At 33.7% G+C, this 26,012-nt stretch overlaps 2 protein-coding genes across 5 annotated transcripts; both read right to left on the bottom strand.

Annotated features, from left to right (window-relative positions):
* Positions 1-401: 401 nt before the first annotated feature.
* Smyd3 (SET and MYND domain containing, class 3) lies at positions 402-5,426 on the bottom strand. 3 transcript variants are annotated; one of them, XM_018445262.1, is made up of 7 exons: positions 5,413-5,426; positions 2,682-2,953; positions 1,929-2,170; positions 1,530-1,834; positions 1,087-1,366; positions 784-946; positions 402-661 (listed from the first exon to the last, which is right to left on the bottom strand). In XM_018445262.1, the coding sequence occupies exons 2-7, from the start codon at positions 2,789-2,791 to the stop codon at positions 448-450; spliced, it is 1,314 nt and encodes a 437-aa protein (XP_018300764.1). In that variant the 5' UTR covers positions 2,792-2,953; positions 5,413-5,426; the 3' UTR covers positions 402-447. The 3 variants fall into 3 exon arrangements, with proteins under 3 accessions (XP_018300764.1, XP_018300762.1, XP_018300763.1); XM_018445260.1 differs by lacking the exons at positions 2,682-2,953; positions 5,413-5,426 and adding an exon at positions 4,253-4,400; XM_018445261.1 differs by lacking the exon at positions 5,413-5,426 and having other exon boundaries at positions 2,682-3,038.
* On the bottom strand, positions 4,382-8,560 carry Surf4 (Surfeit locus protein 4). Of its 2 annotated transcripts, XM_018445264.1 has the most exons (4): positions 8,372-8,560; positions 6,541-7,215; positions 6,066-6,163; positions 4,382-4,568 (listed from the first exon to the last, which is right to left on the bottom strand). In XM_018445264.1, the coding sequence occupies exons 1-3, from the start codon at positions 8,420-8,422 to the stop codon at positions 6,077-6,079; spliced, it is 813 nt and encodes a 270-aa protein (XP_018300766.1). In that variant the 5' UTR covers positions 8,423-8,560; the 3' UTR covers positions 4,382-4,568; positions 6,066-6,076. The 2 variants fall into 2 exon arrangements, with proteins under 2 accessions (XP_018300766.1, XP_018300765.1); XM_018445263.1 differs by lacking the exon at positions 4,382-4,568 and having other exon boundaries at positions 5,941-6,163.
* Between the last annotated feature and the right edge of the window lie 17,452 nt (positions 8,561-26,012).

Genomic DNA, 26,012 nt, shown 5'->3' with positions numbered 1-26,012 from the left:
TTATCTCCGAATGCGATCTGTCCTCTCGTTTTGAATATCTTCTCTTTACATTGCTAAAAGCTGGATCTTACTTTATATTTATTTTATTTCAACCTTCTCTCTTGCCCTCAAAACGTAAAGATTTCATTTCGTTATCTTGAAGAGTTCGATTTTTCGAATTGTGTATCAATTGCTCTATTTTCGAGAAAATATGCCGTTTCCGTATTTTTATTTTATATATATTGTTTTAATTTTTTAATCAAATCACGAACATAATATTACGAATGATAGCGAATGATACAAAGAAATATAAAATAATTGTTATAATTATCTTAACACAAATGCATTAATATGTTAAAATTCTTGTGTTCGACAAAAAAATTATAATTAGGATATACTAAAAATTAAAAAGTACGCCGTGTTTAAACAATAATTTATTACTATAAAAATTACAAAAATTTAAGATCGTTACGCACTATTCGACTCCATATCAGCTTGATAGAGCAAAGGTCTCAATTCCTCTTCCATTATGGAGTGTTTATCACCGTGCGTTATCGATAGCACCGTGTTCGCTTTAGTCAGTGCTTGAAGCGCTTCTTTCGGTTTTTCTAAGTGCAACTGTATCTTTCCTACCGTGAGATACAACAGTCCTGTCAAAGGATGTATTTCCCCGTAATACAATCTGAAAAGCGAATAATGACATCCTTAACTAGAATTATTCATTTAAAATAAAAAAAGAAATAAAATAAAAGTGTATTATGAATTATTTTATTATCTATACAAATTAGATAAATGATCACTCACAAGTATCCTGGCATGAGTTTCTTGCCATAAAACTCCGCATCTTCCCAACACTTCAGATTTACAGCCGCGATATGAGCCATTTCTAGAGTACGGACATGTTGTATATTAAATTTATGCATTACACCCTTCTGCTTTTTTAAACATATCTTACTAACATCAAGATCTATTGTTATTAATAAGGAAAAATATTAAGGAAAAATTGTATCATTGTATAGAATAAATGCATTGTTCCAAAATTTAATACATCTATTAAAACAAAAAAATATTACCAAGTTTTTTAAAGTAAATATCAAAAAAGGATACAAGCCATAGTTTTCATTTTTTCCAAGTGGTGAGCAGTAAAGTCGATGACTTCCCGAAATGTCTCTTTAAATTCTGCAGATATTTTCGTGCTACACTTCTCGCATTCGTCACCTTCAATCGAACACGGTGAGTCGCATGATAAGTTCGGACACGCAGCCGCTTCGGCCATTGGTTCCTCTTTCTTACATCTTTCGCAATCACATTCAAAGTAGTACGAACTGTGCAATTCCTCACGCCTATTCTTATTAGAATTGAGTAAATCCACGTAAGATATTCTTATCTGTGCAAAATAAAATTACACAAATACCGAAATGTAAAATATATCTAAGTATTGATCTGTTTTTAATTATTGAGAGTTATCGGTAGAATCAATTGCATCAAACTTTTGAAAGCTATAGAAAATTAAATGTTTTTCAACTATTAGAGTTTACATCTTTACTTGCCTGCGACCAATCCAATGAAGGAAGGTCTGTCAATGTTCTAACAATAATAGTAGTTCCTTCAAAAACAACAATTACATTAGGTTTACAACTATGATCCATCACAGATGCTCCCAGATAAATGCCAACTCCGATGGTATTCATATTGACATCCAATATGTTGAAGGAGTTAGTACATATTCTGCCATAAATACCCATCAGCTCTGCCATATTAGGTATAAATGTCTCATCGAGAAACTGGGATAAAACTCCATATAACATGGTGAAATGTTCCATTCGCTTAACATCCATTTTTATGTCTGAATAATCTATAATTCAGAGATACAAATTGATTATGTATATTCATAGATTTTTTTCTTAAAATTTCTTAAAATTTCTTTAAAAAGAGAGAAAAATATTTACGAGACATTAGGTCCTTGAATCTTCTAAAGTTTTTCTCAGTGTAATAGCCCACTTCCTTGGCTCCACCTTGATTGAGCTTGAAAATGATTCGTGCCATAAGTCGAGCCGCATCTGGCAACACTTTCGGCGACACCTTTTTTAAACGTGTACATTCTGTCTTGTGTATTGGCCACGATTCTTTCTGACAATTGCGGTCGCAATAATACACGTACTGACAACTCGAGCACTTTAACAATTTCCCACTGCAATAATAAATCACATGATAGCAAGATACTTAAAGCAATATATAATGTGTACCAAATGCATTTATACGTACAGTTTATATTTGCTTTATCCCAGGTGAAAAAAATTGTCATATTTTTAAGAATGTTGCATCTTATGAAAATTTATGAGAAATATTTTAAACTTTTTCAGATTTTATAAATTTTCTTTAGAAGTTATAAAATGAGAAACCTTAGAAGTCTTAAAATATTTCAAAATTCACATACCTATATGAAGAAGTCCAGAAAAGACAAGTCTTTCTTGGTTCTAATTACTTCTGAAGTGTGTTCCAATTTATATAAAAATCTGAGAAATTTTTTTAATGATGTAAAATTGTATAAAGAATTCTAAAAAAACTTTTCACCAGGGGATATACAAAACTATAATTCAATCCAAAATACTTAAATTAAAATAATGTAACAGAAAACTATCAGATATAATATTGCAATTTTAGACGCTGTTTTAAATATTTAGTATATGGTTTATTTATACCTCTTTAAACAATTGTCACATCGAGTACTCCTATGTTTCGAGTTAAGGGTAAAAACGAATGGTTTACCGGTAAAAATTGTTGTTCCTTTTTTTACTATGTCGGCACTCATTTCGAAAACAAAGGCATAAATTATATTTATGAAATATTCAGTCTTTCTATTCCGAATACGTGAAGATTTTAAAGCGTGTTCTAACCTAGTCTACTTGTTTTTGTTCGACGAATAAACACCGGTATTGTTCATAACCTCAAACTTCTAACTTGTTACATTTTTCTTCAGTATGTCATTCGTGGCGTCTTATATAATTCGAACGAATTTAAATTATAACAGAATATTTTTATGTGCAGATAATATAAAAATAGAAGTGCACTTATATTTTTACATTATTAAAAAAATATATATTTTTTTTATTTCTCACGTCATTTCTTAAGTAATATATTTATGCTGAATAACACTTTGTCTTTTTTTTATATAATACAATATTCATCATTTAATAAATCGATTCAAATATTTGAAATAATAAGGAATTACAACCAAAGGATTTTATGTCAAATAAATAAATATTATATATATATATCATATATTCATCGATTTAAAAATTAATTCAAATATTTAGAATTAAGAATTAAAAGCCAGGCATACATTATCTAAATATTGTTATAAGCAATAATGAAGAGTAAAATTATTCCAAAAATATGAAACATTTATGAGAAGATCTGATAATTTTTTTCTCTCTTCCTCGTTTCCGAAAATTTTGATGCAAATTATATGTTCTTATATTCTTATTTTAGAAAAGAAAAATTTTAAGTTTGATTTTAAATTCTATCTATATATTGTATAAATTAGTTTTATAGACATTAGTTTTATAGCATAAAAATCAAAATTATATTTTCAAACATTGCGAAACAAAATTGTATTTTTGGACATTGCAAACATAGAAAATTGACAAGTATAAAAAATGTATATAATGAAAAATGAGTCTAAATTTTTAATAAATTATTGATATAATTCATTAGAAATTATGGGCTGATAAAAAGCATTTAATGTTTTGAGCTTGTATCTTATATTTAATGCTGAACTTTTGCAACATCAGTGAGGTTTGTAAATAGATTAATATAAAATATGTGCGCATATATATGTGTAAAATTCAAATTTAAATAATTTTCCATGTAATATACATTATATATAATTCTGTATAAAAATTACAGAAGAGTTCACAATATATAATAAAGGGACAATCGTCTTCTTTAACATTTCGTCGATAACAATATTTAATAAATTTAATATTTAATAAATTACGAGAGATATGCCAATTATTATTAGTAAAAAAACTATTAAATTTTATATATGTATATAAAACATTGCACAAATATAATAATTTTACGAATTGATCCCGATAAATTAGCAACGTCATAAAGATAATAAAGTTCAACAATCAATTATAACAATAAAACGTAAATAAGGCTGGGATTGAAGGAACAATAAGATTCGGAAGGAACAAGACGATTCTATCAAGATTATTTTTTTATGTAGATATATATATGTATATATATCTGATAAAACATTTTTTACCTTCGTAGGCAATGGTCGCATCTTTCGTCGCGCATCACCGATCTTACAACATAGGCAAATGGTTTCCCGTACAAAATAGTGGTACCTTTATTCACAGGTACTCGCTTACACCCTTGATTCTTGATTCTCATCTTTTCAGACTTCTTCAAGCTTTACCCTCTCGCTGGTTAGCCTCGAGAAGATGTCGAAAAGGCGTTGCACTTCCCCTAGTAACTTTAGAATTGCGCAGAATTGCGTAGATTTGCGTAGAATTGCGTCCGCCTTCCTCCTCTTTCTTCTCTCTCTCTCTTTCTTGTTTTGCTGATGTAAAGAGAGGTTCATACGCACGCTATGTTAAGATCGGTTTATTTTCGCATGACATATTATTGGAGCTAACTATAATAACCCTTAACCTGCTGATTTCTCATTAACAACCCGCTCTTTTTCTTATATTTCACAATTAAGACAAATCTGGAACACTTATTTACAGTCAATTAAGTTAAAAAAAGGTTACAGTAAAACTAGAATCGACGGATCTCTTCTTCCTGGAAATTCTTAAATCTTAGATACAGAATGTGGAAGCATATATCCGATATTAAAATACAAGTTTTGAAATTATACGGTTCAGCTCGCGATTAAAGTTAGGTAAATCAAAAATATATGGAAAAAAATACATTATCCACATTAGACACAGCGTTGTATGTACAATGTCAACCGTCTTAAACATTTTCACATGTGTTTTGTGTGTGTTATGTGTATGTATTATATGTGTATGTACACTGTCGCTCATGGAAGTTTAGACACCCACATAAATTTCATTGAATCATCATGTAAAAAATTTGAAGATTATAAAACAACAATTCGTTATACTTTTATATATTTCAAGATACTTGTACACATACTAACACCAAGCAAAAACTTTATAAATTATTTTTAATTTTATATCTCAAAAACAAATTTTCGAAATTTATCGATTATTGTATTAACCCTTCATGGTTACACTGGGTCAAAATGACCCAAGCATTTTGTGAAAAATTTAATTTTAATACTAAAAAAAATCATAAACATGTATTAGAATTTAGCGTGAAAGACGATGTATATGTAACTTTCACGCTAAATTCTAATACATATTTACGATTTTCTTTTTAGTGTTAAAATTAAATTTTTCACAAAAACGCCACTGTTCCATTTTCTTAAAGAATGACATTATATATTGTTTTTTTTTTTTAATCATTGCAACTAATACTGTCGATTTGGTAACACTTTAAAGATGGGTCGGGTCATTTTAACCCAGAGTAACCATCGTGTGGCTTTTTAGAAGTGTGACCATAAAGGATTAAAGATCTATGGAATAAAGATAATACATTGGCATATAAAATTAAAAATAATTTATAAAGCTTTTGCAATTGATTAATATGTGTATAAATACCCTAAAACATACAAAAGAATAACACAATTGTTGTTTTATGTCTTAATTTTTTTTACATGACCATTCGATAAAATTTATGCGGATGTCCAAACTTTTATGAGCTACAGTACGTATGTTTTTTCTTGTTTCTTTCATGCTAACTTTACATTCTAAAATATTATGGATAGTTTTAATCTCGAAATCTTCCAAATGTTTTATCGCAAAGTTAAAATATAAAATTTGATTAATCAACATAAAATATGATCGCTTCTAGACCGATGATATCCATGCAATGAGTTCCTTGTTATTCGACTCGTTTATGATTTTTTTTCTGAGCGCATATAAGGACAAAACGGGAGACACGATAATTCACTTTAACTTTCATGACAACAACCCAATGACGCATGCATCTTCCATATCCATAAGTGGAATTATTTCTACCACTCTTTCTTATGTTCGTCCATCGATACACCGCCTGGACCTAGAGAGACTATCATCAGAAGGCCACCGATGACTGATAATGTCTGTAATAAAATGAATTGAGAAATGAATGCCAGAATATTTATATAGAGGATAAAGTTAAATATTGAAATTATATATTAAACCAAGCAATAATGAACCACACAAAAATTACAATCATTTCAAAATTAAACAATTAAAATTTTTAGATTCAAAATAATTAAAATTAGCTCTTTACAAATTTTGAATTTAACAATTTTCTTCTCATATAAGAATAATTCTTTTAATTTATAGTTTTTCTTTCACTTTTTTTACATTATAAAGTTACTTTGTAGAAATAAAACATTAAGAAACTGATCTCTTCTAATTTTGTTTTATAATAAATTTTAATATGATAAAAGTACTCGATATTTATGTGATTAGTAAACTCAGAGAAACTTACCTGGAAGAAGTCGTATTTAAGGAAATCCCTGAGAGGTTTGTAATCAGGAATGGACCACCACGCATTGTGATAAAAGTTTAATGCGGTCAGTAGAGCAACAAGTAATAATGCGCTCAGCTTAGTCTTGTAGCCGATTGTCACTAGAACCATCAGGATGCTACCAACAATATCTTGGAGGATCTGCATAAAGGATATTTCGAAGCGAATCAGCGTAATGAACATAAACGCCAACAGTATTCGACCGGCTAATTGCAGTAAATTCTTAGGTTTGTTGTCGCCGAGGCTAGGAACGCCGGCAAACAGCGATCTGCCTTCAACAAGGGATTCGGCCAATACTAGTAAGAGCGCTCCTATTAGCGCCAAATTCCTGAATAAGAATTGCATGTCCCATAGGATGCTATAAGCGATAGTTTGTAGAATCACGATGAAGAATAGAACTCCGCAGGCTATGCTGACTCGCAATCTGCCAATCACCATGATACATCCGCCGAGTTGTCCAACAAGATTTACAAAGACAAAGACGGTAGCCAGGAATTTCCCGCAGCCCCAGGAAGCATCCATATATTCTCGCTGTTCGCTCCATTGGAACCACATTCGTAAACCATCTTCTAGGAATGTAGCAATGAGGCATAATCGTGCCAGCGTTGGAAGCACATGCTTGCCATTACGGATTACCTGTTGCAATAAATAAATATCTTAATATGTGTTTTAATTATATCTATTAATTTTATTTAATTGAATAAAAAAATTATGACTCATATCTTAACAGATATGATTTGTAAGATTTTTAAAGTTTCAAGCATAGCAGTTCTTAAAAGTTATACTTTTATGAATTGCAGATTCTCTTTGCAGTTTATAAAAATATAATTTTTAAGAACTTTAAAAAAATTCTCTTTTAAAATTTGCCCACATAGCGTACTTTATCTAAAGGATGTCCTAGAAACGTCTACAGGACATAAGGACATATTTAGGACATTCTTTAAATGTCTATATTGTATGAATGTTTTGTTTTATCAAGTTTTATCTTATTGTTTGATACAGATTAGTTTTCTCATACATATTTAAAACTTGCTGATCAGAAAATAATGTCGCATTATTGTGCACAAGTATGAAAAGTAGGTCTGTGAAAGTATAGGCAACAAGATCCACATGTTCACTGAAGTCGCATATGAACATACGAACATATCACTCAGGCGAAACATAACAACATTAAATAAACAATATTAAATGGAAATCAATCGACGAGTTTAAACACACGAGTGAAAACGTAATATTTTCATTTACTTACAGACTTGTAATATTATCATATAAATAAGAACTTACTCAATTATCTATCCATATAAGGCAAATTTAAAAATAACAGATGATAAGTACGACATATCAGCAAAAAATCAAAGTCATCCTTGTACACGTATGCAGCTATAAAAAATATTGAATCCATTTGAAGAAATCTGTTTGTATCAAATGAATGTATCTACAGGGTGACCGCTGAGAAAGAGACGTAAAAAAAAATCATCACAGCTTGATCGTCGGCGACATGCGTATCTGCCCAGGAAAATTCACCTGTGGAATTCATAACCTCGGCCGTACAATCGTTTTAATTGCGGCTGTACAAAGGCCGTACAACGAGCGAGACGCGTGTGCGAAAATATGGAAAAATACGCGCGCCAAAGAAATGATGACGTTGGTAGGAGCGGGCAGCCGTGCGGCTCGCTCTCCCATAGGACCCGAATTCCCTTCTTTCGCGCGCGGGGCCCCACGGGCTTCGGGATCCGCGAGTCGTCTGACAACCAAAGCGGTTAAGGAAACGCAACCGTGCAGCAAGATTTACCTGGTCGGCGATCTCCTCCGCCCTCGAGAGCACCTCCTGCGAGATCACCATCGTGGTGCACCGTCTTTCAAAAACCGAAAAAATCTACCCATGCACACACACACACACCGACGTACACACGTGCGCGCACGCAAGTGGCAAGGCACGACGCGCAGACGGCGCAGAGCGGAGCGGAGCAGAGCGGAGCGGCGCGCGGAGTAACGGCGAGTGGTGGGGCACGCCCGGTGGCACCCGATCGCGCCCCTCCGAGTGCGTGATGTGGAGATCGGCTGGTTGGCCCGCTGCGCGCGCATCGTTTCCGGCGTACGTGGTCGTCGTACGAGAGTCGGCCCTGTTCGTCGTCGAATTCGATTCGCGCTCGTTCGAGCCGAGCAGCCGAGAATCGGAACGCGCGAATCGGGATCTTGAACACTAGCTTCTTTTCTTGTTGGCTAAACGAGAAATCTCTTAATTACTTTGTAGACCGTTTTAGGTTGTAAGGCCATGCGGATTACGCTGTATATGTATCTATTTCAATATTGCTTGTATCTCGGTGAGTTTTTTTGAATTATTTGAAACCGCATTCTAAATCTACTTAGGATCTAAACACACAAAGATGGCCGGCTCTCTGAGTCGTAGAACGTAAGTCGTAGTTGCAGATTAATCAAAACATTGTGCGTTGATCTACGATTACGACTCGTGTTTTACGACTCACTTTCAGTTACGACTGTCTTTGTGTCGAGGTCCATAGACTGCATTCCATTTATTAATTAATGGTCGTGGAATCTCCAGATAGCAAAACGTGTCTCAGCAAAATCACACAAATCTGTGCTTGCTTATGATGCTGGCAACTTGCCATAGATTTGTCTTCAACGATTTCGAATATACCGACATTGTAGCAACATGCAGGCAATATGTATATTTATTGCCAGCAATTTAACAGCAAGACAGCTGCGTCAATGTTATCTTGCGTTGTTGGCAATATGACAGCATTGTATGATGCTGCATATTATTTGGTAATATGATGGCAATAGTACGAATTTTGATGATGGCGATTTTAAAGTTGTCGGCAAATTTCTGGTAAGTTGCTACTCAGTGTTATCATATCGTGAAGGCATCAAGTTGCCGACAAATAAGGACTCAGTTGCTGCAATTCTGGTAGCAACATATGCTTAGCAATGCATACTTAGCAAGCAACATGCCAGCAATAAGATAGACACGTTGCTATCTGGGATCATTTCATCCTTATTGTTTATCAAATATTAAACAATTAAGGATGATATAATGAGCGAGCATTAAGTGGAGTGCAGCCTTTGAAATTATGCATTGAAATATTGTTTTTCTCTCCCCATATAGCACAGAATTCTCAGCAATATCGCTGCAAAATCTCTGCAATGTTGCAATAGTGTTGCTGCAACTTTTGTGCAACTTTGTGCTGTAGGGGTCATTTCATTTGGATACAATATATTATTCAGCTCCCTCGAATCACGCAATATTTTTTCGACTCCAACGTCTGTTAAAATTAGTAATATGTATACGTATATATGGTACGTAACTAATGGCGAATTCGATTGGAAGCACTAGCGCGCACTGATGCATACTAAAGCCGTTGTACACTGATTTAATTTGAGTATAAAAATGAAATACAAATATTTAAAATTATGAAATACATATTTTACCTAATAGTACAATAAAATATACTGAGTATTTCATAATTTGATCGATTTCTATGTTTATTTATAACATTTCTTTACGTTATTTTATGTACAACGACTTTAATTGCACTAGTGCGCACCAATCGAATTCGCTATAAGGGTGCGTTCCGAGTTACGCATGAAGCGCATAATGCATCATTTGTCTTTGTTGTCTATCAATCAATAAAGAATTTAAGGATATAACATCGCATGCGTTTCATGCATAACTCGGAACGCATTCTAAGAAGGAAGGAGTACTTAGTGGAGGCTCCTAAAGAACAAAAATAACTAAAACTGCTTAAATGGACTATGCTTGGTATATTTAATCCATTCTTATTTTGAGACCTTGAGTATTATGTCTTAAGATGTTTGATATATATAGCTTTCTAGGCACCTATCATGGAACAAGTCATAATGGATTCCGATCGAATTTATTTCGTTTTCCTTAGAAAACACAAAAATCTGAGGAATAATTGTATAATTCCGATCGGAATCCATTATTTCGAATAATTCCATAATATATATCTACATTGAAAAAAATGCATGTAATTTTACATGGAAATTGCATGTTCATGACTGGAAAATTACCTAAATATGATTGGAAATTTACAATCATATTTAAGTAATTTAGATAATTTTCCAGTCATAAACATGTAATTTCCATATAAAATTACATGCATTTTTTTCAATGTAGATTGGTTCATGATATTTTAAGATTGTAATTAAGGTTTTAAATATACAAACCTACTATGAATATCGGTCAAAAAAACTTTATTAGAATCTTAAGACATTATTTATAAAATGATCTTGAAATAAGAATGGACTATGAATACCGTTTATGTACAAATAATTGCAAACTTCTTAAGCTAAATAATTATCGCGGCTAAATTCACGTCGCTTCGACTGTTTCGATATTCGAGAATCGCAACATTGCTCGAACTTCTGAATGGATATCAATTGCGAAACAGGAATTGTGGATCACATAGTTACGTTCGGACGTGCTTGCAGTAACATTGCTGCAATATTTGCAACGTTGCTGCAATATTGCTAAAGTGCTGTACTGTATGAAGTATGTGATTTCCGCGATAGTTTCCGTTTAAAAACGGCTCCTTTTGTATATATAATATACGTGTGCTCGTCGCGAATGTCTCGTCATGTGTCTTGCAAATGTCTCGTTGAATTACTCGTGCAACACGATTGAATCCGGTATTGCTTGGCGAATGCAAAAATTTGAGAATCGCGGATCTTTTTAGAGGTATCTTAAGACTAAATTCGATATTTTATATCTAATCGTCTAATACATCTATCTCATTTCATGTACAAGAAGATGATGCAGTAAGAACGCTACGAAGATAATCGGAAAATCGACGCAACATGAAAGGAAACGGAAATTCATATTGTCGTCGGAAAGAATCGCCAACGTTCCCGCCGTGTTTTGTTTTCTGTCGATAATTTACCACATGTCTCCTGTCGGTGAGTGTATTACCTATTGATTATTTTGTCCGTAGTTTTGCATAATCGCCGCTGCATCAGATGGCAGCACTATGCACTTATGAGATCGATTTTTACGATATTCTTCGATAGTACATCAAAATTGGAACGATATAATATAAAATTTTTCAAATGTGCGAGAAATGGAAAGCGTGTGTAAAATCTTCATCTATTTTGAATGAAAAAAATTAATATACATATAATCGCGTGTATTTACTGTGTACATATTTTTGTAAATGTTGTAGATTATAATGTCGCGCTTATCTTTATGTCGCGCTATTCTTTATTAAATTATCTGTTAATGCATTAATAAAATAATATATAGCTACTTTTTTAATTAAATTAATTCTGAAAGGCGTCATTTCTTTACGAGCAAACATTCAGAGCAATTGTATTATGGAACTCTTCATAATGAATTTTAATCGAAATCATTCGATTTTTCCTAGAAAATTCAATAGAAATCTATGAAATAATTTAATAATTCTGGTCGGAATCCATTCCGAATAATTCCATAATATATGTAATTGTTATATATAAATAGGTATTATTTTTTTATCCACAAATAATTATTTCCATTGAGAAATAGTACACATATAAAATAATTATGCAAAAATTAGGGAATCAATGTAAATTGTTATATCGAGCTAATTATCAAAATTAGGTTTTAATCTGTATTTGATCGAGAAGACAGCATTTCTACGATTCGTTAAATACATTTTCACGATTCGTAAAATTTGCTCAAGGGTTAGATTTCGCTCGTCTTAAACTCGGTCCCTTTAACACGTCTCGTGAAGATTTTCTCCGTGAATCGCGTTTCATGCTCGACGAAATTTTCACGTTCCTCGAATGCACGAAGTTGACAATTACAACCGTCGTCATTTTGTCTTACGAGCGACGAAGCTCGAGTTTTCGCTCGAGATGCCGATTCGCGATACCCGCTATCTGCTACCGCGAATACGAATACGAATATACCACGTGTGTACGCCGCGTATATCAAGTTGTAATAGAGACGAGTAGGTTTACTATCGTCGCCGCGCTGCCGGTAGGCGCCGAGTTACTTGACTCCCTATCCTATTTAGGACCGGGCAAGAAAGGGAACTGACGAGCATCTCTGCCCGTTGATCTCGCTCGCATCTGTGCATTCTATCTAACAATAAGTGGCACACAGGTAGTTTTCTAGTAACTCGGAAACTCGGGTAACTTCCGCATATGTACGCGCTTGTAACTCACAAAAGCATGTTCGTCGAATATAAGTTTTACAAGACTTCGACGAAAACTTTAATCAAAAAAAGAAAAATCTCCAACCGAGCACAAATCTTTTGCAAAAACTTATTTTTCTGTAAATGACTATACAAAAACATTTTTTTATATATTTACATCAATTTCTCAAAAATCAATATATAAACTACTAAACTTAAAACTTCAGTTAGGGGCCTCTATATTATAATTTTAATTCTTTTGTGTTGGACTAATTTCATTCACACAGAAATTTATTACAATTGTTAGAAATTATTTTAATTTGAAAATTATTAATGTCCAATTTAATTCTATATAAGGTAATCATTAATTTTACACATTATATAAAATATATTACATTAATTTTATATACATCAAGTTCAAATTTTTTAAAATATTTTAAAAAGGAGAAACTTCTCTAAGATAGTAACTAGTCTCATTCACTTTGCAGCGATTTAACATTAGTTGAAACAACTTTAGATTGATTTTATAGTTATTATATATATCTATATAATTTTCCAAAGTCACGAAAGAGTCACATCATTATATATTATACTAACATTTACATTTTTTTTCCCTAATTATTTTATTTACACTCTGAGAAAAATTAGAAGAATCTTCTAAGATAAAACGTCTCGCATTCCTCGCAACAGTGACTTTTCCAGGACTTGTTTTCGCTTTCTTGGAAAGTCGCCCTGGAGTTGCAAGTACATCCCTTCGCGCGACCTCACGGTTGTGGTCGTATCGCAGTGGTATGGTCGAGACTTACGTAAGTCGAGGACCGAGCGTGGTCGCATTCGGTCCTCGAAGCGTCGTCGCAGCGGGAATCGAGCGGCGAGAACATGGTTCTGTGTGTGCGCGCGAGGCTGTCTGGCGCCGCGTTGTCGCATCCCATACAGAGGATTGCTTTCGCACGGAGACACAGACGGAGTCCACTCGTGGGTGTCCATACGAGAAGAGAGATAAACGAGGGGAGGGAGGGAAAAATCGGAACTACAGCTATCTCAAAATACCGATGTTTAATGCGCGTTGTATTGGCGGTTATTATTTGGAATCACGTGTCTTACCTTTGGCAGAATGATCCGCAATTTTTTTTTAATTAATCCGTCGATTAATTAGACAAATGTTAATTGATGGCTGAAATAAACGTTTTGTTAGAACAGATAAGGAACATGGTTATTATTTTAGTTTAATTTTCATGTAGATTGGCTCGAAGAATAAATAGGAGGAATAAAAATGTTCTATGTGAAGAGATTAGATTAGAAGGAAATAAAGTCGAAGATTCAAATTTGATACGTCTTACAATGTGGAATTCTTCGTTAATGGTAACAAGAAGAAATAATGTGATTGATGATATAGTTTTTAATTCTTATGTGATCTATGAGTCCCCAGCAAAACTTGAATATTTAATTTTTAGTTGAATGATAAGGATTATTTTAGCAATAGCTTCAATTCCTAATTAGTGCACTAGAAATATACGAGAATGAGAAATATACAAATGCATGAACAGAAATCTTCATTTAAACATTCATTCTCGAATAAATTGTTGACCCTTTGGTGCCGCACTGCGGGAATGATACACTTGGGTATAGCATATACCGAACTCAATTTGATTATTTATAACTTTTATAAAAATAAACATATTGTAAAAAGTTTTTTTTTTTAATTAAAACGCCAGACTTTAAGGAACACAGCTGTACCAAGCAAATATTTTTATTAATAAAAGTTATAAGCAATAGAAAAAACATTGGAAAACGAAAGCTGAATATGCCATATCAAAAGCGACATCGAAGGATTAATTATAGAAAATCGTGTTTCAGACTTGTTTTTAAGATTAAAAAGTTTTAAGATTAAAAAATTAGATTAAACTGATTGAAATAATTAAATGTATAAAAATAAAAATAATTTTGTGGCTCAAAAAATAAATCAAATATACAAGTAAAATATTTATATGAGCCTTTGCGGTTGTTGGTAAATATACTATGATATTTAAATATATATTTACAAGGCGATAAGATATAATAATTGGAATGTGCTTATCAACGAATTGCAAACATTTTGACTTAGATTTGAGTCCTGGAGTTGAAACGTTTCCAGTTAATTCGTTGGTAAGTATATTCCAATTGTTTGCGAATTATACCTTATCGCCTTATAAATATATTATTTATGCAACAACGATTGCGGAGATTCATATAGGCATTTTACTTATATTTGTTTTAAATAATTTAGAAGAACAATCACTCGTATATTAGATTAAATTTAATTTGATTGACTCCAAAAGAAGTTACATAAAATCTCGTAAATAAAGATTGAAGCTTTTGAGCTCTCGGAGAAGTGCTTGTTCTGAAAAGGCCACTGCTGAATCACCACTTGACTCTTATTATTATTCTTTCACGAAGACCGATCACAGATGCCTCGCTATCGGCGCGATCGATGCTTACGCGGAAAAAGGGAATCGGTTTCTCGGACATGTTTTCTTTTTCATCGAGCGAGTCGTTTCGGAGACGAAGTGTGGGTCGATGGCGCGCATAATTGAACACCCTGGACTGGTTTGGGCACCATCGTCGTCCGCATCGTCGCGTCGTTCCGTCGTTCCGTGAGGCACGATCTGCTCTCCGGGTCCGGGCATAGCGATCGTTCCGCAGCATTCTCATGGGTTCCTCCTCACCGTATCGTTGCGGCCGGTGTTGCATTAATTAAGCGCAGATGCCGATGCCTTGTCACCCGCCATTTGCCATTCGTATTCGCGTTTGTATTCGTCCGGCCGCAGCGGTCGGAACCTAATATACGACAGCGTGTACAGGGTGTCTCGGAAATCGCATCTCGTCGTGATGAATTTTCCCTAATAATTTGAAGTACGTGAAGACTGAAAACGTAATCTATTATACTGTACGGTTTTCAACATTAAATATCTTACAATTAAATGTGCGTTTAAATGCACAATACAATATATCAGACATATGTATATATATTAATATATGTATAATATATTAATACAATATATTATGAAGAAATTTTCTTAAAAGGGAATTTACCAAAGCAGGAGTGGAATTTCATGATTTATTTGTAAGTTATAACAAAAAAATTTTTAATTTTTTTTATTTATAATTTGATGTTAAGTTTTTGATATCAGTGTAAATGTTATTTTCTAAATTTCTTGAATTTTCTAATACTGAAAATATGCAATTTTTGAAAAATTCTACATTATTTTATGTTTTCCAATTCTTTTTTTTGCTTTATTATTTTCCAATCATTATTCTGTCAATCTTTTTTTCTCTTGTTTATATTAAATATAAATAATCGTATTCTTGCAAATGCTCGTCACTGCAAGATAAATACATAGAATTTGCTGTTTAATAAAAACATAAATATAAATGAAGCTACGATTCTTTAAGTAATTTCGACATTTCCGAGGTTATTAATATATTTTATAGATTTCTTTCCTAAAAAGTGTCGAGATATATTTATTTCTTGAATTTATAAGTAATTCAAAATTTTCAACGAACCAAACTTTAAGTTCGCAAACAAACGATGGTCGTCTTTCTCGTGCAATTTCCCATGGACTTCAGTTTAACGGAAGTTTAAACGCTGAGAAGTGCCGTTTAATTGCCGCTTGATGTTGAAAATAAAGAAGGCGCGAAAAAGATGACGTCCAATTAAACTTTCGCTAAAGAGAAATCGACGCCAAATTGATTAAGGAGTTCACAGCTGGGAGAAAGCGCGAAAATTCCTAGATATTTTATAATTTTTTCGAGGAAAAGCTTATAGAAATATTACATTTTTTTATTAATTATTAATTATTTATTTAATTTAATATACGTATATACATAACATTTTTGTACCACTATTTATATTTTGATTTGAATTATTTTATTTACATTTTTAAAAAGTCAAACACATCTCATAATTAAAAAAAAGTATTTATCAAAACGGTACACTCTCTTTTTTAAAATAAAACATACATTTAATTCTCATTATGTTATTTTACACTCGTTTTTTAATTTAATGCAATGTATCTCTCTGCCTATGCAGTTTTCAATAAGTATCCCACTAACTCACATAAATCACCTGAAATATCATCACACATAAAATATATGATGAATCGTCTCCACATTATCAGGGGAAAATTATCGGGGAATTTCTAATCGATAGAAGCTACCGCATTTCCGGAACACCCTATATGTTATCATAGTCCAATTTCCCGCATTTGCAGTCGCTTGCCTAATTCGACCGTCCACCTCTTCGGCCGTGCGTGCGTGCGTGCGTGCGTGCGTGCGTGCGTGCGTGCGTGCGATCTTATGCGTGCACGCGTGCGAGCGAGCGGTCCTCTGGCTCTGCATCCAATTCTTATTCGTGTGCGATGCGTTCGTGTACGGTGAATCGATCGGTATAGCCGGGCTTTCGAGTTCGCGTTGCGAAACTGGTTATGTACTTAACGTGGGATAACCGTCGGAGACAGGTGTCCCGAACTCCTCTCTCAACGCCGACCATCGCGAGATGGCCTGTCCGATCGTCGATGGCAGCCTGGGAAGAAGATGCGGAAGGCCGTGTTGAGACACGTAACACACACGCACGTAGACCGCAGACCGCCGCATTTTCTTTGCCCACAACCAAAGGTAGCTTATACTTCTTGAATGTCACGATCGTCGCCGATAAAGAGATCAATCAGTCCTTTGCCTGAGAAAATTATCGAATGGGTCGGAAGAACTTACATCACTGAGGAGACATGAATTAATTAGTAGCAGATTTTATATGAATCTTTTCATTTATGCGTGATAATTTTAATAAGCGATTTAGACAGATTTTAATAATCATTCATTATTATTCTTAGTTGTAACAAATCACACGAAGTAATGAACTAATAATTTTCTTATTATGATAAAGAAGTAATGTGACATTTTGATACATAGACTTGCTCGAATGCTTTTAACATCTCTTAATATTCCTTAAGAAAAAAGAAACGTAGAACTACGTGGTAAAAGTATTTATATTTCAAGTCTTTCATTTTCATTTAAATACGTATCGGAAACTCACATTAATCACTTGCATCATTATTATATTTCTTCTCCGCTCTTTTATCGTGTCTTCTTCTAATTTTTCTGATATTTTTGTCGTCACGTCGGATCATTAATTGTTGTTAGATTACGTTGACGAGATCTACTTTTTGGGGAACGCAAAACGAGCGAGTTTGTCATGACAACGGGGATAAAGAGAGAGGAGGATTTGGATCATAGTTCGTGAATGTATGTTACGCGCGTGCTTGTGTGCGTATATGTGTGGGTGTAATAGATGTATGTGTGGTCGATACCGTGGCTGGTTGTGCGAGTCGTCTGGTCAGCTGGCGCCAGGACCATGACAGCTTCCTACCAGAGCGTACTTCGCCTCATTAATCTTGCTTTATAGCCGCTGTTGCACCTAAGTCTCTTGCTCTCTCGTTTCCTCCTTAGAGCTTCTCTCCGCGATTTCTCTCGGCACGATGGTCGCTTTGCGTTGGTCAATCTGCCGTCTAAAACAGCATTAAGTCGAATTCCTAAGTTGAATCCTGAAAAGAACCCTATATTCTGTACGTTACAATACAAATCTCGGGAAAAATTTTGTAACGCTAGTTGGCAAAAAATAAAAGAATATATTTGATATCTTGCAGATTTTATTTCAAAAGATGTATGATGAAGATAAATAACATATCTTTGTATGTACGATATAAAAGTTTAACGGAGAATGACAAATTCTTTAAAACTTATCTCAAAATTTAATTTGTGAATGTAATTTTGAAAGCAGAGGAATGAAAATTGGGATCTCTCTGGAAAATCTCTGGAATCTACAAGGAGCGTATTATGTTATCAAAAATTTATCTCCATGCTTGTTTATGTTCTCTAAGATAATTCCACACAATTAAAAATTATTTAAGCAATAAAATTGTTGCGTTTAAATGCGACAAAATGTGATCAAAATGTGCCATTATGAGATTCGCTAAAGTGTGCATAAACAAGTAGGTATATACTCGAACTCTGTAATGTGTTCCGTTTCAAAATGAAATGGGACTTTGTAATGAAACTCCCGTTGAAATTGATCTAGCCGATATACTGTGAGCGTACTAAACAAACATTAAAAAGTCGCGGAAGCTACTTTTATCGAACTGTACCCAGATTGTTTTTTTACAATGAAATAATATTATTTAACGCAAAATGTAGCACACATCAAGAAATATTATATAGTATATGTTAATAATCTGACATACTTAGTGGCTATAATTAAAAATTAGTTAAATTAAAACTAGTGTAATTAATAATAATCATAACGAGAAAGAAAGAGAGATAGAGAGAGAGAGAGAGGAAGAAAGAGAAGAAGAAAAAGAGAGAGTAGTGAAGCATCTATAACATCAAGGCGAGCACGATCATCCAGGATGTATTTCTTCTTCTTCTTTTATTTTAACAGGAGCAGTAATGATTGTTGGCTACTACATTCTCTCATCATTTTACGATTTTCAATATTAAGTGTTTTAGTTATTTCGCGTCAAATAAAATAAAATATATGAACTATAAAGGAATCGAAAACGACGAAACGCCTATGACATAAAGTCGAATTAACCGTTTAAAACGAACGCCCTTTTATCCCTTTTTGTGAGTCAAGTATGCACTGAGCCAATTACTATACTCGCGCTATGTGTGTAACCGTCGAAAAATTAAGTAATGCTTATGAAGGCGGATAAATGCACCTGCGCCTGCCTCTTAGCAGGTGCGTACCCACGGTTCGGCTTTTCGGGCCTTCACGAAAATAAGAGGCGTGGGGCCGGATCGCGTGTCCTTGCGCTGCAAACGCATAATCAGTCTCACGATGCGTGCACGCATGTAACTTGCGGTTCTCATTGTTGCTACGCTTCCGCAAAATAGCATCTCGTGATCTTTATCTTTCGTACATAGTAGTTGTACGACAAATTGTAACTGCCACTTGATTTTCTGTTTTTAATTATTTACAAATTTAGAATTTTTTTTTTCATATTTGTAAAACATATAAATAAAAAGTGAAGAACGCTAGTCATAAAATGCGAGCAATCTTATCTCTCAAATTTCATTTAAAACGTGCGTCACGCAGCAAAAGATTATCGATGTTTCTTAGAGATCGATGTTTTTTTTTACGTTTGTCAGGGATAACATTTTTTATCATTTTTTTCCTATATATTTTTTTTCTAAAGAATGCAACATATACTCTTTCAAATAGGATATTTAAACTGTTGTAATCGATTTTCTTCTTATCTTGTTTGTGAACTCAATATGTCTAAGATGAAGCAGTACACACACACACACACGAGAACGACATATTAGCGAGAACGTAAAGAACGTTCGTAGCGTGAGAGAGGATTGAAAGAGATGAGAGGAGAGAGCCCGTATCGCGAGGTTGTGTTTCGAGCACCTGCTCGCTCGCCCGGTCGGCATTCTTTCGCTTCATTTGCAGGCAACGAAACTACCATCCGCAAATCGCGCATTATCATAGAGATACTCTAATTGCAAATGGAAGCCAAGTGGAAGTCATAAACAGTATTTCTCGCAGCTCCGGCGACGTCAAAATCGATTAACGCTTAAATCGATTTTCTTCTCCTGCTTGCATAGACAAGGATATTATCTAGTACGAGCTATAAGAAACGTGTTACATATTATTTTTCTTTATTCTTTTCTATTTATTTATTTCTAATCCAATTATTTCTATAACATTACCATATCCCTGTAATTATCTAATCGAAGATCTTTTTTATTCCTGCACTAGAACTCTCTTGCTTTTACCAAATATCAAACATATACTTATCTCACTTTAAGTTCCAAAAGTGTACACTAGTTTAGCCAACAGAAAACAGATCCCGAACTCGTCGCTTTTTCAAATGTACGAGAATCGTCTTTTAAAAAATGTTCGTTCTTGCTTTATTGCGCTTTCTCTTTTCTTTAGAAGAAACAATATTCAATATTGTTGCATCTAAAAAATTGATTTGATACAATTGATTTGATTCAGCACGTTTTTACTTCGGTCAAATTAATTAGATCTTCTCTCAAATTTGAAGCAGTTCACAGATACAATTAAAATTATACAACAAACAGGCGATAAATCAGAATAAAACATTCTGATCTGATTTTTATTTAATTTAATCTTTAACTTATTATTATTAGCTGTCATTAGGATCACTTAACTTGACATTTAAATGATAGAATAGTATCTGAGTTAGTTTTTAGCGTTCTGTGCTTGCGAAATTTTACGAATATTTTTGAGAGTCCAAATTCATCCGCGTGCGCAAATATAATCATTTAAATATTTGCATAGCCGGTTGCTTCTTGTTCTGTATTGCGGATCTCCTCCTGTTCCTTGCAGCCTCCGCGTCAACTTCCCCTAACGCCCGTGTTACACGTGCAACTCGCGATCCCGGCGATGAGCATGCACACGTGTGTTACATGCATATGTGATGCTGCCGCCCGTGGCGTTGCGCGGCGAGTAAAACCGCGCGCTCGTTTTCGAGGCAGGTAGTCGAACGGCTGAGCGCGAGAACGTCATCGCCACCTGCCGCATCTCTAGATAATGATGGAAGGAGGCGCGGGTCGCAAAAGACGGGCGAAAGACGACGGCGGCGCAGAAGAATCATTATTTTCTTAAGCAATTTGCCCTTATGCTAAACAGCTGCCGAACCGGATACAGAGCTGCGCTCCGCGCCAATCCGGCGATTATAACGAATTACAAAAGGATAATTAAATATAAATAATATAAATCATATAATTACAACGGAAAAAGTATGTACATGTACGAGATAAAATTCTTTCGCATTTTAACGCTTCGAGCTTCTCTCCTTGCAAAGTTAGAAAATTTATTTACATCCATATATAATTTCTTCATGAAAAGAAAAGTTCTGCAGAAGTATCTGAAAATTTAATTGGGTGCAGATCTGAAAATAATTTTGTTAGCTCATTAAAATAATTATACAGGATACTCAGATTGTTAGAATGTCAAATATTTTTACAACATCGCTCAATATGCTTGAGCAATCCTCTATATATTATAATTATTCTAATAGTCCAATGCAATTATTTTCAAATGTATCTAGCTAGATTTTTAGATATTCAGCAAAAATGTTCTTTCTTTGTACGAAACGTTAATGCTATCGCAGTACATCGAACTCTATTTGAATTTGTTTATCCTGATTGTCTCAATTTTTCAAAAATTCCTGGAAGAACCCGAAAGGAAAACGAAAGAACACCAAAAATATTTGAGATTGGATAGAGAAAGGAAGCATCACAACTTGTGCTATGATCGCCGCAAATACAGTAGCGCAAAACTACCGCGGTTTCGCGGTTTCGCGGTATAGCGGTTACATACGTACCGAATGTGCTCGATGTGTGCAGTGTATCGTGCAGTGGCAGGTAACACAATCGGATTGTTGGCCGATATCGTTATCTTTTGTGGGCCAGATGTGCGCGCTTGGAGAACATCCCCGTTGCCACTCCAACGATGTTCAGCGCTGTTACACCTGAATACATTCCGCGTTCACGTGTGCGTTGTATACGTTTTTACAAACTGCTGTTAGATCCACTTTTACCTCGTCGCCGCGATAACAGCCGCGATTCCATCTCGGGCGCTTAGGCAAACTCGTGAAATCTAGCCGTAACTGGTTATGCACATACGCCCAACCGAGCAATATTCGCTCAGCTTGAATTTACTACAGATTTTTGTCCGATATTGCATTCGCGAAACGATACGTGCGGATGCGTATTATACCGTCTCGTATTGTCGTCTGCGTTAAACGTGTTTCTAGAGTTGTTCGATTAATTCGGGAATGTGGACACCTTCTTTTTTTTTTACATAAAAACCATTGCAGTATTTTTATATCCTAATTAAAGTCTCTATTATAATTAATAACATATTATATATTATATTGATAATTTTCCGATGCATTAATATTTGAGGATATTATGAATGTGAATTTAATGACCATTTAATCACAGTTTTCTGAAAAAGTAAGTAGAACGCGAATATTAAACAGAATAATTAAGTATAGCTTATTATGATAGTGTTTCCAAAAAATAAAGATTTTAATTAATATAACACCTTTTTATTGCAGATTTTCAATTGAATTATATTTAAAGATTCGTAAAGAATAGTTATTAAAAAAGAAAAGAAATATGTTAAATAATATCCGTACAAAATAATATTTTACAATAATTCACATTCTTTCGCCGCTGAGGTGTAAAACATCTCAAGTTAAGATACGATGAAGAACGAGATAGATTTTTCCGATAGTTTTGTATTTAAGCTAACAAATAAAAAATTTGTACATTCAGGCGATACAAATTAAAAGCTTCCGTATATTTTTGTTCTATTTCTTGACGAGCGGAATTCGCAAATAGAGAGCAATATTAATTTTACACTGAGAAAAATGATCTGATTGGATTAAATAGTAATTCTGGTGGAAAATGGACGAATCAAAATTTTCTGGTTAAATCTACTATAATAAAATTCTAGTTGAGATAATCAGAATTCTGATTGATGTAATTATTCTGGTAAAAATGAGAATTCTAGTAGATTTTACCAGAAATATTGTATCAACCAGAATTCCTGTTATCTCAACTAGAATTTTAATAAATTTAACCAGAAAATTCTGATTCGTCCATTTTCAACCAGAAATTTTTTTCAGTGTAGAGAAAGTAGTAGTAGTTATAGTTACGAGGAAAATCGTGATGGGATTGAAGAAGGGTATTGCACAAAAAAAGACATAATTTTCGTTGTTGAATTTCACTTTCATTTGAACTTTGTTCGAAGTTTTTTTTTATCTTATAACATAGAAAGGTACATATTGGATATCGCATCGAATCGTCGCATAAGGCCAACGTGCAAATGCGCTCCTTTCTCACACCACATAACACATTCGATTACTGTACACTCGCATAAATCGCTAATCGTAACGTTACCTTCGCTATTTACAAAATTCGAGACGCAGTCTCGATGGAACCGCGCAAAAAGACTGTGAGCATACACTAACTGCTCTTCTTTCAGGTTTCAGCTACAATAGTCGCATAAGCATGAAGCATCAATTTTAATATTGGCATCAGATTGGCTGTCACAATAAGCTTGCAACCTGCGACACGGATTGTGCGACTATTGTAGATAAGGCCTTAGCTTTAATTATCTTAGGATCAAGTAACGTCCTTCTCTTGCTATAGCAATAATGACAATCGAATATTTTTTAAACATACTGTTACAACGATCCTTTTGTTAACAATTCAACATATATCTCGGAATCAAAATTATTCAACATATTTTTTTTAAATTGTCGATATTATAATAATATTCAATTATAATATTAAAACCAATTCTTTAAATTTAAAAATTACATTTATGTCGATTAGGTTCTGTTTTTTATCATCAATAGTGAGTGCCAGAGTTTGAAAAGTAATAGTAAGTATTCCTGAAAATGAGACAATCCTAACAGATCCCATCTAGTTATAACCGTACTTTTATTACGCATGTTTTACTTGACTATCATATTTCTATAGGAGGACGATACCATTTATAGTTTCGTCGTAAACGCGTAATTCACCGCCGTATCAAGAACTTCACAAGCAGTATTATTATTGTCTTCCTTTTTAATTCGTTCTTTTTCGCATATATCCTAGATTGGCATGTCATAAGCTGATTCAACAGATTGCAGACGATCGATCGATTCTTTTATCCTTTCGTTGAAATAAGTGCATTTCAATGAATCGTAGCTTGAAAATCGTCGCTCTAAGTGACACACGAATCTGCTTAGCCGAACTGAGGCGCGTTTGCATATTTCACGTTTAACCCTTTTAAAAGGCAACGAATCGCGAAAAATATTTAAGACAGAAAAATATATATTTATTATAATATTCTCTATAAAGTTATCGTCATGAAAATGGAAATTTAGGAAATTATGACGTTTTATGGAAAATAATTTTTTTTAGGATTGAAAAATAGATTTTGTATTTTTGCTATAAAAATGTGAAAAATATGATTTTACGAATGTAATTTTCTAAAAATAATAATAAATCAGGAAAAGAGTATGTAAATTTAAAAAGATTTCATTTTATTATTTTTTTAATAAGCTCTCTCTCTCTTAAATTAAGCTTAATCTACTTAAAAATAAGAAATTTTTCATTTAAAATTGAATTTACATTGAACTGTTTACAAATTGTATACTAATTAAATTAGTACGCATAAAAATTCAATTTGAATTTACATTTTATGAGAGAGCTTAAGAAGTATAAACAATAATAGTAGTATATAGGCCGATTTTGAATCACAAATATATACAACTGGCTGCCACCAGGCGGTGCTGGCGTCGCGGTCGCGAGAGAAACTTGATGGGAGGGGGAGATAGGGTGAGGGAGCGTGTAGAGAAAAGAAGTAAAATGCAAAAAATGCTTACTTGATACCCCCATCTCCCGCTACCTCCTCCGCAGTTGCATTTTACTTCTTTTCTCTACGCGCTCCCTCACTCTATTCCCTCCCCTCCCCTTCAAGTTCCTCTCCCTATCGCGACACCAACGCTACCTGATGGCAGCCAGGTGTATATATCTGTGGTCCAGAACCGGCCTATATATACTACTAATAATAAACGATTTATTATAAGACCGTATAATGTGAATACACAACAAATAAGAGATAAAGTCTATAACGATTGAAACTGGATGCTTAAATATTTCCGTGTGAATTTATATACTACATATATGTAGTCGTTTGAACTGCGCGCCGAATTGAATTTTCGGACTTAAACTTCGGACTTACGCAACTGAACTACTGTAGTAATATCACAAATTAAATTGACAAGCAATTTAATAATTGATGCTCAATTAGGCATCCTATTAGAGAGATCTTAATGTGCTGAAAATCTGTAAATAAATTTATTGCGAAAAATATTATCTGGTCGGGAGTCGAATTCGGATCTCTCAGTATTCCGTGCGAGCGTCCTAAGCCTTTAGACTTAAGAATGATAAAATTTCTTTCTTTGATAAAAATATAGCCCTAATAGCACTTCAGGAGACGTCCTTACACAGGGTTGGTAGAAAACATGTTTTAAACGAGTTTTAAACAGTTTAAAATATGCTTGTTTTTAATGTTTTAAATATGTTTTTTTTATAGTATACTATTTAAAGCATATTTGAAGCATTAAAAACATATTTAAGAAGAAACACAATATGTTTTATTCATAAAAAAAAACATATTAGTCTTTACCAACCCTACCTTTGAAC

Source organism: Mycetomoellerius zeteki, unplaced genomic scaffold, assembly GCF_001594055.1.
Source record: "Mycetomoellerius zeteki isolate Tzet28-1 unplaced genomic scaffold, Tzet1.0 scaffold156, whole genome shotgun sequence".
Taxonomy (NCBI): Eukaryota; Metazoa; Arthropoda; class Insecta; order Hymenoptera; family Formicidae; genus Mycetomoellerius; species Mycetomoellerius zeteki.
Note: the sequence above shows the minus strand (reverse complement) of the source record. Positions and strands in the feature narration are given on the sequence as shown.